At 45.2% G+C, this 12,274-nt stretch overlaps 1 protein-coding gene across 2 annotated transcripts in view; it reads left to right on the forward strand.

Annotated features, from left to right (window-relative positions):
• PRICKLE2 (prickle planar cell polarity protein 2) overlaps positions 1-12,274 on the forward strand; it is a 354,301-nt gene continuing 342,027 nt past the window's right edge. Inside the window, exons 1-2 of one of the 2 annotated variants that reach the window (XM_031663211.1) lie at positions 1-249; positions 899-984. In XM_031663211.1, the coding sequence (XP_031519071.1) occupies positions 100-249; positions 899-984 (236 nt within the window). In that variant the 5' untranslated portion in view covers positions 1-99. The remainder of the gene's footprint in view (positions 250-898; positions 985-12,274) is intronic. The other variant, XM_031663212.1, reaches the window with a different exon arrangement.

The raw sequence follows: 12,274 nt of genomic DNA on the forward strand, positions 1-12,274 counted from the left end.
GGCCAGCGGCCGCCGAGGGTGCCCGCCCAGGCGACCCGCCCTCCCGGCCGCGGTGCGGACGGACCGACGGACGGCGCTGCGAGCAGGAGGCGTCCGGCCATGTTCAGCCGGAGCTCCCGGAAAAGACTCTCCAGCCGCTCGGTGAGTGTCCCCCGCTCGAGCGGGGCCGATCGCCGGGCACCTCCAGCCGGCCGCGAGCGCCCGCGCGCAGCCCCACTGCGCCCCGCGGCTGCGCACCTGTGGCCCCAGGTAAGCCAGCCCCGCGGGCGGGGCGCGTCCAGGGCGCGAGAGAGCGCTCGAAGGCGCGGGAGGGGTTAGGTTCCGACCCCCGACTGGGCGACAGTGAGACCCGAACCGTGGCCCTCAGGGTCACAGTCTGGGGGATCCCTGGAAAGCCCCCTCCCTCCAGGCAAATCGGAATCCCAGCACTAAAGCTCCAGCGTCCAGCCACTTGGAGCTCTAGCGGGGACTTGGACTTTGAGGCTGTCTTTTGGGGTGTCCTCTGCTGCCCCCTTTCCGGGAGCACCAGCCCAGTCCAGCGATGCTCGCTTCTTGCGGACTCCAGGGAACTGAAGGGTCTTGCTTTTGTTTCTTAGAAACCCGTGACCAAGGTGTCTGGGGGAGACAAAGCCCCAGCCGTGGCCATTTCTAGGTGGTGTGGTGCCCACGCCGGAGGCAGCCTGCCTGGGTCCGCGCACCCTTCCCCAGGCAGACGGGAGACCACCCCTGGGGCACTGGCAGCGCCCCGCCCCGTGCCCCCCATACAGAAGAGGAACAGTTGACTCAAATCACAGGAGGTGGGGTGGGAGGGGCAGGCCATCCTGCCTGGGACACGAGTGGGGCTGTGGAGGGAGCCCCCGTGGTGGAGACATGCGTGTGTTTTCTTTTTGTTTTGAAGTTGACCGGACTGGGGCGGATAGAGCGAGGCCAGCCATGTAACGCCTGTGGTGACCAGTGCCCTGGGTTCGCCTTGCATAAATGGAGGTAGGAAGCCTTAAATGCACAACACTACAGCAAGAAAAAATATGCAATATGTAATATATATATATATATTCCCCCCGCGCCTTAAATCTCACTTGTAAGTCACATGGAAAGAATGCAAAGGCTGTTTCTTTAAGAGCGGAGCTACATCTGCTACAAATATTGGAGGTGGAAGTGGTGGCCAGACACTGGGGGATGCAGGAGAGCCGGGCTCAGGCTGCGTTTCCCTGATGTGAAAACTGTGGATCCCTAGCACTGGCACTATGTGTCTAGGTAACTCACTCCAAAACAATTCACCCTGGGCATGACAGTGTTGCCAAGTGCCACAGTGCTGTGTGTGTAGGATTCCCTGGACTAGCTGGTGTTTTCCAATTGTGTTTTTAATTCAGCGCCTGTAACTCTGGGTCCTAACCACAGACCCATTGCTGCCCGCCTGCGCCGTGTCAACCCTCTTCGGTGGCCAGATGTTTCTTATTAAATGTGCCTTGAGTGTTGACTTCCAGGCAGCCCCAGCTTGGATTGGAATGATTATGTTTGGGAGACAAGGGAGCTGGGTGCCCTCCCAATGCATCTGGCTGCTGGGGCTCTGGTTGGAAAAAGTTGGGGTGCAGGCTTACAAGCTGTCAGTTTGCTGATTTCAAGCAAGAGGTGAATCCTCCCTGGCGTCTTCATGAAAAGGAAAAACTGGTGACAGGAGAAAATTGTGCAATATCATAACACATTCTCTCTTGGATTAGTGCATCTTTCCCCCTTTCTCCACCACTCAAGCTGCTTATGAAGAGGGCTTTTTCTGGATGCTAGGCAGAAAAGCCTGCTTTGATTCCACGCCCCCACCCCATTAGTGCATCTCTACTTTTCCCCATTTGTAATGTGTGCTGGGCACCCAGTTATAAGAAAACTCCCAACCAGCTCCTTCAGAAATTAAATGCTTTTGTTCCTGCTTCAGATGGGTCTGGCAGCCTCTTTGCCTTTGTTTCAGGGCACTGAGCGCAACCCTTATGGCTCCCGAGCATTTAATAACTTCTGTGTCAGAGTCAAGGCAGACGACCTTATAAATATGTAATTGGCAGACATAGACATTCATCAGTGGTACCGATGTGGTAGCCCAAATCGGTGTGCTGTAGGCCAGACCCTTGTGTGTCCCAAATATGAATATGGGTGAAAAAATGAGAATAGGTGTAGAAGTCTTATTTTGTTAAACCAAATCCAGCATAACAAAACTACTGAGTGCTTCCTTTTTGATGCATCTTGTGCTCTAATGGGGGTGGGAGAGGCAGGGTAATGAACAGCAGAGTAAGTGATTTCCAACTTTCCTTTCCTCACCTACTCTGCAGCCCTTGGGTCAACTTCTGAACAGGGGCTTTGTGGGGCAGTGGCGCAGGGTGGGTGTGTAGCCTGACTTCTCTCCTTCACTGTGTGATCCCTGATCACCTGTCTGTCACTACTTTCCCTAGTTCCCAGTTTCCCTACTGTTAAGTGGGCATAATAATGGCATTTAATGCAGAGCGTGATTGTAGGGATTAAATAGATCTGAAAAACACATGCTTTGTCCAGTCCCAGGCATATCATAAATACTTGCTAATTTTGTTCATGATTTTTAGCATCCCTTCAACCACTGCTCAGGAGGAGACATAACTAGTGTATCTGGGGATGCTAGGGGTCCAGGGCCACTCTAGACCTTCATGATCACAGCTTTTTGAAGAATTTTAAGCTGTTTTCATCTGGCTGATTTTGCAAAGGGAAAACAAGTGTTTTGTTTTCAGCCCAATTATGGAACTATTCTTTTGGAAAGAGACCCTTTCAACAGGCTTTGACAGATTTTCATGCTGAAGCAATTGCCCTACCCCAGCAGAAAGACCACTTCGGCTTCATGCATAGGGTTTTTATGGCACTTCCACCCATTGCTGGAAAAGAAGCGGCTCCTTGCTCTTATCCCCTCCTTTTCCTATTGGCATACTTTTGGGTGACCTTTTGGAGAAGAGAGATAACTATTTCTGGGTTACACAGCACGGTCTTCTTTTTGGCAGTTTGAAACCCACTTTACATCCGTCTCACTGGGGCAAGCATGAGCCCGTTGGAGAGAGAGTTGGGCCTGGGTAGGAAGAAAAGGTAGGCCTGACACAGAGGCCGAATGCTGCCTTTGATCTGACTCAGGGAGAATGGAACTGTCCTCACCCCAAATGCCAAAGAACCCTAAGATGATCACTTGTTTCCTTTGTTCACTGCATCATCCCCTTCACTGGTCTCTCTGCTTCCACCCTGGTCCCCTTCCAGTACTTTGTCCACACAGCAGGCATCTCTTAAAAACAGGATAGAATTGTGTTACTGCCTCCCGGCATGACAGCACTAAAGTTCTAGGGAGGAAGGGTGTTGTAAACAAACTTTGCTTCCCTCTGATATGGTGGAGCTTTGAAGTCCAGACAGAGCAGGGCTGGCATTTGCAATGGCTTCAGCAAGCTGTGTGACCTTGGGCAAATGACTTAGGTTCCCTGAGTTCCATTTTCCTCACCTGTCAAATTGGCAGCTCTCTAAGGAACAAATATTTGAGGGCTTGCTCTGCACCTGGTACTCTGGTGACACAGCAAAGAACAAAACAATATTCCTGCCCTTATTCCACTAATCACATTTTAGATAAAGTAGTGAGGAAAGGATTCTCTGAGAAGGTGACATCTGAACAGAGACCTAAATGAAGCAAGGGAAGAGGATCGTGCTCATTCGCACCTGACGCAGGTACTAACAACATCATCATCTCGTGGGAGATTGTTAGAAATGCAAAATCTGTGGCCCGCCCCAGACCTCCTCAATCCAAACCTGAGCTTGAACAAGATCCCTGGCTGCTGCTTGTATGCATTAAAGATTGAGAAGCACTGAGTTAAAACACCCAGCATTGTGTATGGCAAATTGCTTTTCCTACGTCGAGGCTTCCTCGGTGCCAGGAAAGATGCCCACGGTCCTGTTGAAGTCATGTATATTTTATGGGGATTTTCCTGAGTGATCATACACTGTTTCCATTTTTGTTGTCACCCACACCTTTAGGTAGCAAATGTGGGTTTTTTTTTTTTTTTTTTTAGAATTTCTAAAAAGAACAAAAACAGAAAAACAAAAACCTCCAAGACAGGTATTTATGGGTCTTAGAGTACAAAGGTCTCACAATTGTCAGCAGGACCTCTCTCCTCCACCTGATGGAAGGCAGCTGGGGAGCAAAGGTGGCTATTGCAGGGTGCTCCCCGCAGATGACCTATCCTGGAAGAAACATCACTCCGGGGTGGCCTAGGGGAGACTCTGCTGGGCTGGGCTGCTGAGGGAATTTTCATTAAGGAAGATTAGGGCATCTTCATGGACTGCAGCCAGAACAAAATCATTAATAACTAAGCACTTAGCTTACCCTGCTACAGGATAGCTTTCTGAGTGGGGGTTAATTGGCCTTGCTTGTTTGCAACCAGTTTGAACAGGGAGAGAAAAATAGCCATTTTTACAGTGAAGATTTGCTTATCTACATGCCAAGAACTGATGAATAATAATAGTAATAATTACGGTAATACCAAAACAGCATCAGCAATAAGAACGAGTGCTTGCTTTGTCCGGGATCGTGCTTCCGTGTTTTACATACATTTTAATTTCATCCTCACTAAATCCTATAAAAATAGATGTGATTATTTTCCTGGTGAGAAAACTGAGGCTGAGGGTTGTTAAGTAACTTAACCCAAGGTCACCTGGCTAGGGAGAATGCTGCTGGGATTTGGCTCCAAAACCAAATTTGGCTTATTTTCTTGTGATTCTTGTTACTTGTTCTAAAGTAGTGCTCCCAAACTGAAAGCCCTTGAGTCAAATCCAGCTTGCAGATAGGTTTTGTTTGATCCATACAACATATTAAATAAGGAGGCTTTTTCTAACATAAGCCCAGGTTTCCGGCTTCTGTTGAAAAATCCAAAGATCAGGTAACATCAGGAATACTTTCCTGCATTTCTGACAGTGTCTGACAGGAGCTGAGGAGTTGCCCTTTAGATGGGCGTGACCGCAGCTCACCATACTCTCCAGCAATCTAGTTGAGTTCAGGGAACTCTTCAAATATTTAGGTTACCTGTCAGGGATTGGAAGTGATTGAAGCTTGCAAATCCTGAATGAGCAATCTCATCTCCCCCAAAGAGAAAGTAAGCTTTCTCTATCAGCTACCATTTTAAAGCTTGACAATGCCAGGAAAGTGTTTTACATCTTTTCTACCTTATCATTCATGACAGCCCTAGAAGGTAAGTGCAGTTATTTACATCCATTTTAATGGGTAAGGAAACTGAGTCTCAGAGGAGTTAAGTAATTTGCCTATGGTTACACAGCCAACTGCTTAATGGGATTGTGTCCCCATCTGACTTCAAAAGTCTGTGTTCTGGGCCAGGACTTCTCAAACTTGCATACAAATTACTGGGGGCTCTTGTTCAAAATTCAGATTCTGATTCTATAGATTTGAGGTGGGGCCTGAGATTTTCCATTTCTACCAAGCTTTAAGATGATGCCGTGAAGCTGGTTGGGGGACCAACACTTCAAATAGCAAAGGTTTAGTTTAGATTGGCATCAGTAAAATACAGCCTGCTGGCCAAATGTGACCCTTTTCCTGTTTTGTATGGCTCATGAGTTACATTTTTAGATGGTTGGGGAAAAAAATCAAAAGAAGAATATTTCACAACATATGAAAATTACATGAAATTCAGATTTTGGCACCCAGAAAAAAGTGTTATCTGAATAAAGTCATACTCATTTACTTACATCTTATCTATGGCTCAAATATGTAGGTTACCTGTCAGGGACTGGAAGTGATTGGAGCTTGCAAATCCTGAATGAACAGGTTTTTGTGCTACAGTGGCAGACTTGAGTAGCTGCAGCTGAGATTGTATGGCCCAGAAAACCTAAAATACTTAGTATCTGGATCTTTATAGAAAATATTTGCTGACCCCTGGTCTATACCACTATCTAGGGCAACATGCAAATAGCTTATTTTAGTTTAGAATAAAGGGATCTGAGAATCTTTTGGAATCAGGGCTAGAGGAAACACCCCCTCCAACCTAGATGAGAATGGTGGTAAAATCAAAGGCAACCAAAGAGCTAGGGAACAGACCAAAGCATTTTCTAAAGGGCATGTGGAGATGAGGCTTGCAAGACAAGATCAATGAACCTCCAGTGGATTCTAAGCCCCTTGTAATCCCTTTAACGTTTCAGCTTTACTGATAAATGTAGATTCAACTTGAGCATTAAAAGACGGACTTTCCTAACAAGCCTCCTGGAGTCCCACTTTCATGGGCAACTGACACGGAATGCCCAGTGCAGGGGGAGTGTTGTGAGATCGTTATAATTATGCAGAGCTGTTTGTCTCCAGACAACGGCTGCCTTTCCAGCCGGGATGCTTTGGCCAGGATGCAGTTGCTCCAGAGGCAGCGCTTGCTGGGCTAGCCAAGACTGTGCCTTGAAAAGTCTCCCTCCTTAGTTGCCTGGGTGATTGTGTTGATTGATGACTGAGGCAGCAATTCGGGGTGATGCCGGCCTGGTTTCCTTTAATGGATTGTAATTTGGCTAAGAAATGGGTTCCCACTGATTATTTTGCTTGGAGAGAAAAAACACTCTGCCTCAGTCACTGACATGCCAAAAAATGGGAAAACAAGGAGAGGCGTTTTGGGGGGGGGGGGTGGGGGAAAGCGTAGATTGAGTTATGCCTAACATCAAGGCAGGGAAAGATACTTAGCTGATAAGAAGGTGGCAGGTTGGCTCACTTAATGTCATTGGCATTTAATAATACACCTGATAGAAGTTGAAATCCCTTACAGGGTTTTTTTCTCTGCAGGAACTATATCAGTTTATGCCAGTATATCTGTATTATTACCTGTTTTTGGAAATAGACATAACTATTTTAAAGATATTAAACTATCTCACACGTTTGCACATATGAAGAATACATATCATAGAGGGGAAACCCCTTCTTTTTCATACCTTCTAGACCAGGGGTTGGCAAGCTGCAGCCTGTGGGACAAAATTAGCCTGCTACCTGTTTGGTATGGCCTACTAGCTAAGAATGGTTTTCACATTTTTAAATCCCTGAAAAAAAAATCAAAAGAAGAGTAACATTTTTGTAGCATGTAAAAATGATACAAAATTTCAATTTCAGAGTCCATAAATAAAGTTTCATTGGAACACTGCCGTGCCTGTTCATCTAGTAACATCTGAGGCTGCTTTTGCAGTAGCAGAGTAGTTGAGACGGCCCTTATGGCCTGCAAAACTGAAAGTATTTACTATCTGGCTCTATACAGAATCAGTTTGCTCACCCCTAAGCTACAGATATATGTTGTTTATAGTCTGGTATTTATTTCCTTAGGTTCATTCAGATTATTTATTAATATTGCTTTAACAGAAAATACACATCCTACATGTTATCTTTTATAGCTTACTTTTTTCATACTTAGAAATACTTTCTGGACATTTTTCCATGTCAGTATATAAAAGCCAAAAGCATCTAATATATTTATTAGTTTTCAGAATCCATTGTATGGATTATGATTAAGTCAAAATTTCTCCCTTCATGACCACTCTGTTTTCCATTGTTCCCAATTATATATCATATAATGATAGCTTTTCTCATGCTACAACATGCCTGTGTAGTTTTACCCAATTTTATGTTTCTGTGGTATAATTGGAATTACTAGGTGAGAGGAGGTAACATTTAAAATTTTAAGTGCTCTTGCCAAATTGTCCTCCGAAAAGATGGTGCCAATTTGCACCCCCATTCTTTTAAAAATTTGAGTACATTTATGTGCTCTTTGGGCTGAAACTTTGAAACATCTCAACTTGTATAGCAACCTGGTAATTAATCCTTGTTTAATCACCCTGAGTGACAATTTGTGCCTGATGACTACTGAGAAAATACAGAGCATTGATGTCAATCGTCTTTTGTTCAAAATAAATTTTATTTGTTTTTAACCATGAAAGCGATACCCACATTCTGTTGAAAGGTTGTCATTCCTCCTGATGCCTCTGTAGTTTAAGGTTGTTGGGATGAGGGAGAGCCTAATAAATTTGTTATTTTGTGGTCTCTTGGTTCAAAAAACTCAAAGGTCACCCTTTAACCATGTGATTAATGAGTACCCCAGAGGGATTTCCCTATGGAGAGAGGAAGCATTCCCTAATGGGAATGACTTCCAGATCTTGAGCTTTTTGAGATCAAAGGGATTGAACCTGCCTGTGTATGGGAGAGTCATAGGGGTATGATCTCTGCGGGAAATGTATATTTCTAGCCAGTGTCACAAAAACTTCTATGAAGCTTGTAAGGGTTTATATGAAAGGATTATAGCTGAGTGGTTAAAGGGACTGGCTTTGAAGACATTGTTGGAATTGTAAATTTGGCTTTGTCTCTTACTAGCTGAATAGCCTTGGGCAAGTGACTTAATATTTTTGAGCCTTGATTTTTCTCATCAGAAAAATGGGGATACTACTACTTGTCTCATGAGGTTGTGGTGGGGGAATGCATGTAATGTGCCTGCCACTTTTCATGACCTGTAACCTGGGGTTGATATATGTTTGTGGTTTCAAGAGGGTTTAATAAAGACAGGGCGCATGTGGAGGAAGAATATCTGGGTTCAAGGTCCTGGAAATTGTAGGTTATGTACTCGATAACAAGTTACTTCCCCACTGTATTAGTCCATTTTTACACTGCTAATAAAGACATACACCAGACTAGGCAATTGACAAAAGAAAGAAGTTTAATGGACTTACAGTTCTGTGTGACTGGGGAAGCCTCACAATCATGGCAGAAGGTGAAAGTCACGTCTCACATGGTGGCAGACAAGAGAAGAGAGCTTGTGCAGGGAAACTTCCCTTTTTAAACCATCCGATCTTGTGAGACTTATTCACTATTATGAGAACAGAGGTGGCTTACGCCTGTAATCCCAGCACTTTGGGAGGCCGCGGCAAGTATATCACGAGGTCAGGAGTTCGAGACCAGCCTCACCAACATGGTGGAACCCCGTTTCTACTAAAAATACAAAAATGAGCCAGGCATGTTGGCCCACACCTGTAATCCCAGCTACTCAGAAGGCTGAGGCAGGAGAACAGCTTGAACCCAGGAGGTGGAGGTTGCAGTGAGCTGAGATCGTGCCATTGCACTCCAGCCTGGGCAACAGAGTGAGACTCCATCTCAAAAAAATAATAATAATGATGATAATAATAAAGAGAACAGCATGGGAAAGACCTGCCACCATGATTCAATTACCTCCCGCTGAGTCCCTTCCACAATACATGGGAATTCAAGATGGGATTTGGGTGGGGACACAGCCAAACCATATCATTCCACCCCAACCCCTCCCAAATCTCATGTCCTCACGTTTCAGAACCAATCATGCCTTCCCAACAGTTCTCCAAAGTCTAAACTCATTTCAGCATTAACTAAAAAGTCCACAGTCCAAAGTCTCATCCAAGACAAGGCAAATCCCTTCCACCTATGAACCTGTAGAATCAAAAGCAAGTTAGTTACTTCCTAGATACAATGGGGGTACAGGCATTGGGTAAATACAGCCATTCCAAATGGGAGAAATTGGCCAAAAACAAAGGGGCTGTAGGCCCCATGCAAGTCCCAAATCCAGTAGGGCAGTAAAATTTTAAAGCTTCCAAATGGTCTCCTTTGACTTTATATCCCGCATCCGGATCATGCTGATGCAAGACGTAGGCTCCCATGGCCTTGGGCAGCTCCACCCTTGTAGCTTTGCAGGGTATAGCCCCGCTCCTGGCTGCTTTCACAGACTAGTGTTCAGTGTCTACACCTTTTCCAGGTGCACAGTGCAAGCTATCAGTGGATCTACCATTCTGGGGTCTGGAGAAAGGTGGGCCTCTTCTCACAATTCCAGTAGGCAGTGCCCCAGTAGAGACTCTATGTGGGGGCTCCAACCCCACATTTTCTTTTTGCATTGCCCCAGCAGGGGTTCTCCATGAGAGCCCTGTCCCTGAAGCAAACTTCTGCCCTGGCATCCAGGTATTTCCATTACATCCTCTGAAATCTAGGCGGAGGTTCCCAAACCTCAGCTCTTGACTTCTGTGCACCCTCAGGCTCAACACCACATGAAAGCTGCCAAGGCTTGGGGCTTCCACCCTTTGAAGCCACAGCCCAGGCTGTACCTTAGCCCCTTTTAGTCATGGCTGGAGCGGCTGGGACGAAGGGCACCAAGTTCCTAGACTGCACACAATATGGAAACTCTGGGCCCAGCCCGCAAACCCATTTTTTCCTCCAAAACCTCCTGACCTGTAATGGGAGGGGCTGCTGCAAAGTTCTCTGGAGACATTTTCCCCTTCGTCTTGGTGATTAACATTCAGCTCCTTCTTACTTATGCAAATTTCTGCAGCCGGCTTGAATTTCCCCTCAGAAAATGGGATTTTCTTTTTTAGTGCATTGTCAGGCTGCAAATTTTCCTTTTATGCTCCATTTCCCTTTTGAAACGGAATGCCTTTAATAGCACCCAAGTCGCCTCTTGAATGTTTTGCTACTTAGAAATTTCTTCTTCCAGATACCCTCAATCATCTCTCTCAAGTTGAAAGTTCCACAGATCTCTAGGGCAGAGGCAAAATGCCTTCAGTCTCTTTGCTAAAACATAACAAGAGTCACCTTTGCTCCAGTTCCCAACAAGTTCCTCATTTCCATCTGAGACCACCTCAGCCTGGACCTTATTGTCCATATCGCTGTCAGCATTTTAGGCAAAGCCATTCAACAAATTGCTGACTTTCCCACATTTTCCTGTCTTCCTCCAAACTGTTCCAACCTCTGCCTGTTACCAAGTTCCAAAGTTGCTTCCACATTTTCAGGTATCTTTTCAGCAGTGTCCCACTGTACTGGTACCAATTTACTGCATTAGTCTGTTTTCATACTGCTGATATAGACATACCCAAGAGTGGGCAATTTTTTGTTGTTTTTTGACTGAGTTGTGCTCTATCACCCAGGCTGGAGTGCAGTGGTGTGATCTTGGCTCACTGCAGCCTCTGCCTCCTGGGTTCAAGTGATTCTCCTGCCTCAGTCTCCCAAGTAGCTGGGATTACAGGTGTGTGCCACCATGCCCAGCTAATTTTTGTATTTTTAGTAGAGATGGGGTTTCACCATCTTGGCCAGGCTGGTGTCAAACTCCTGACCTCAAGTGATCCACCTGCCTTGGCCTCCCAAAGTGCTGGGATTACAGATGTGAGCCACTGCACCAGGACTGAGACTGGGCAAGTTACAAAAGAAAGAGGTTTAATTGACTTATAGTTCCACATGACTGGGGAAGACTCACAATCATGGCAGAAGGTAAAAGTCATGTCTTACATGGCAGCAGACAAGAGAAGAGAGCTTGTGCAGGGAAACTTCCCTTTTTAAACCATCAGATCTCATGAGACTTATTCATTATCATCCGAACAGCATGGGAAGGACCTGCCCCCATGATTTAATGACCTTCCACTAGAGCCCTCCCACAACATGTGGGAATTCACGATGAGATTTGGTTGGGAACAAAGCCAAACCATATCACCCATCATGAGTAAAAGCCTTTCGTTTGGTGAACGGGAGTGATGATTCTTGTCTCATGGACTAAACTTAGAAGAAATAGAATGGAGGGCCTCCTTGTATAGGACTTTAGGTTCCAAAGGAATGAGACTTCTGATGGAATAATAGATTCATATTACATGTTACACACTCACTTCGGGTGAAATGGAGTTTGATAGAATTGGACCCTACAACCTCACAATCGTTTTGCCTAAGTGAATTATGCACATGATATTTATAAAAACAGTTTGCAAACTATAACAGAAAGATAACTTTCAAACTCTGCCCCTGGGGTCAGTACATAAAAACGGGCCTTTCTTAGACCCTGCAACCCACCAACTGGACAATGGAAATTCATGTCCGTGATGAAAACATGTCATCAAGGCAATTCTTAATCAGTTTCCCCCAGCCTGCTTAATAAGTATGAATTGTTTTTGGCTCCTGTTGTGCCACATTAAACATTTCCATTTACATGATCACAAGTCCCTAAGTAGAAGCTCCCTCTTCTGAAGCATGAGAAACATGGATATTTATATAAAATTTGAACCTGGGATCTCTGGAAACTCCTGAGATTAGATCTGGCCTGTAGGTATATTTTGTTAGCATTGCACAGGATTTAAATTTTAAACCAGTTGCTAACATTTAAGATATTGTGTAAAAATTCAGATTTGGGCTTTCTCTGGAAAGATGACAATATCTGGCAAAACTAGTCTAATATTCTTTTCCTTTAAGATGAAACATGTTCAACTTTTTCACAGT

The sequence above is a fragment of the Papio anubis genome, chromosome 2 (assembly GCF_008728515.1).
Source record: "Papio anubis isolate 15944 chromosome 2, Panubis1.0, whole genome shotgun sequence".
NCBI lineage: Eukaryota > Metazoa > Chordata > Mammalia > Primates > Cercopithecidae > Papio > Papio anubis.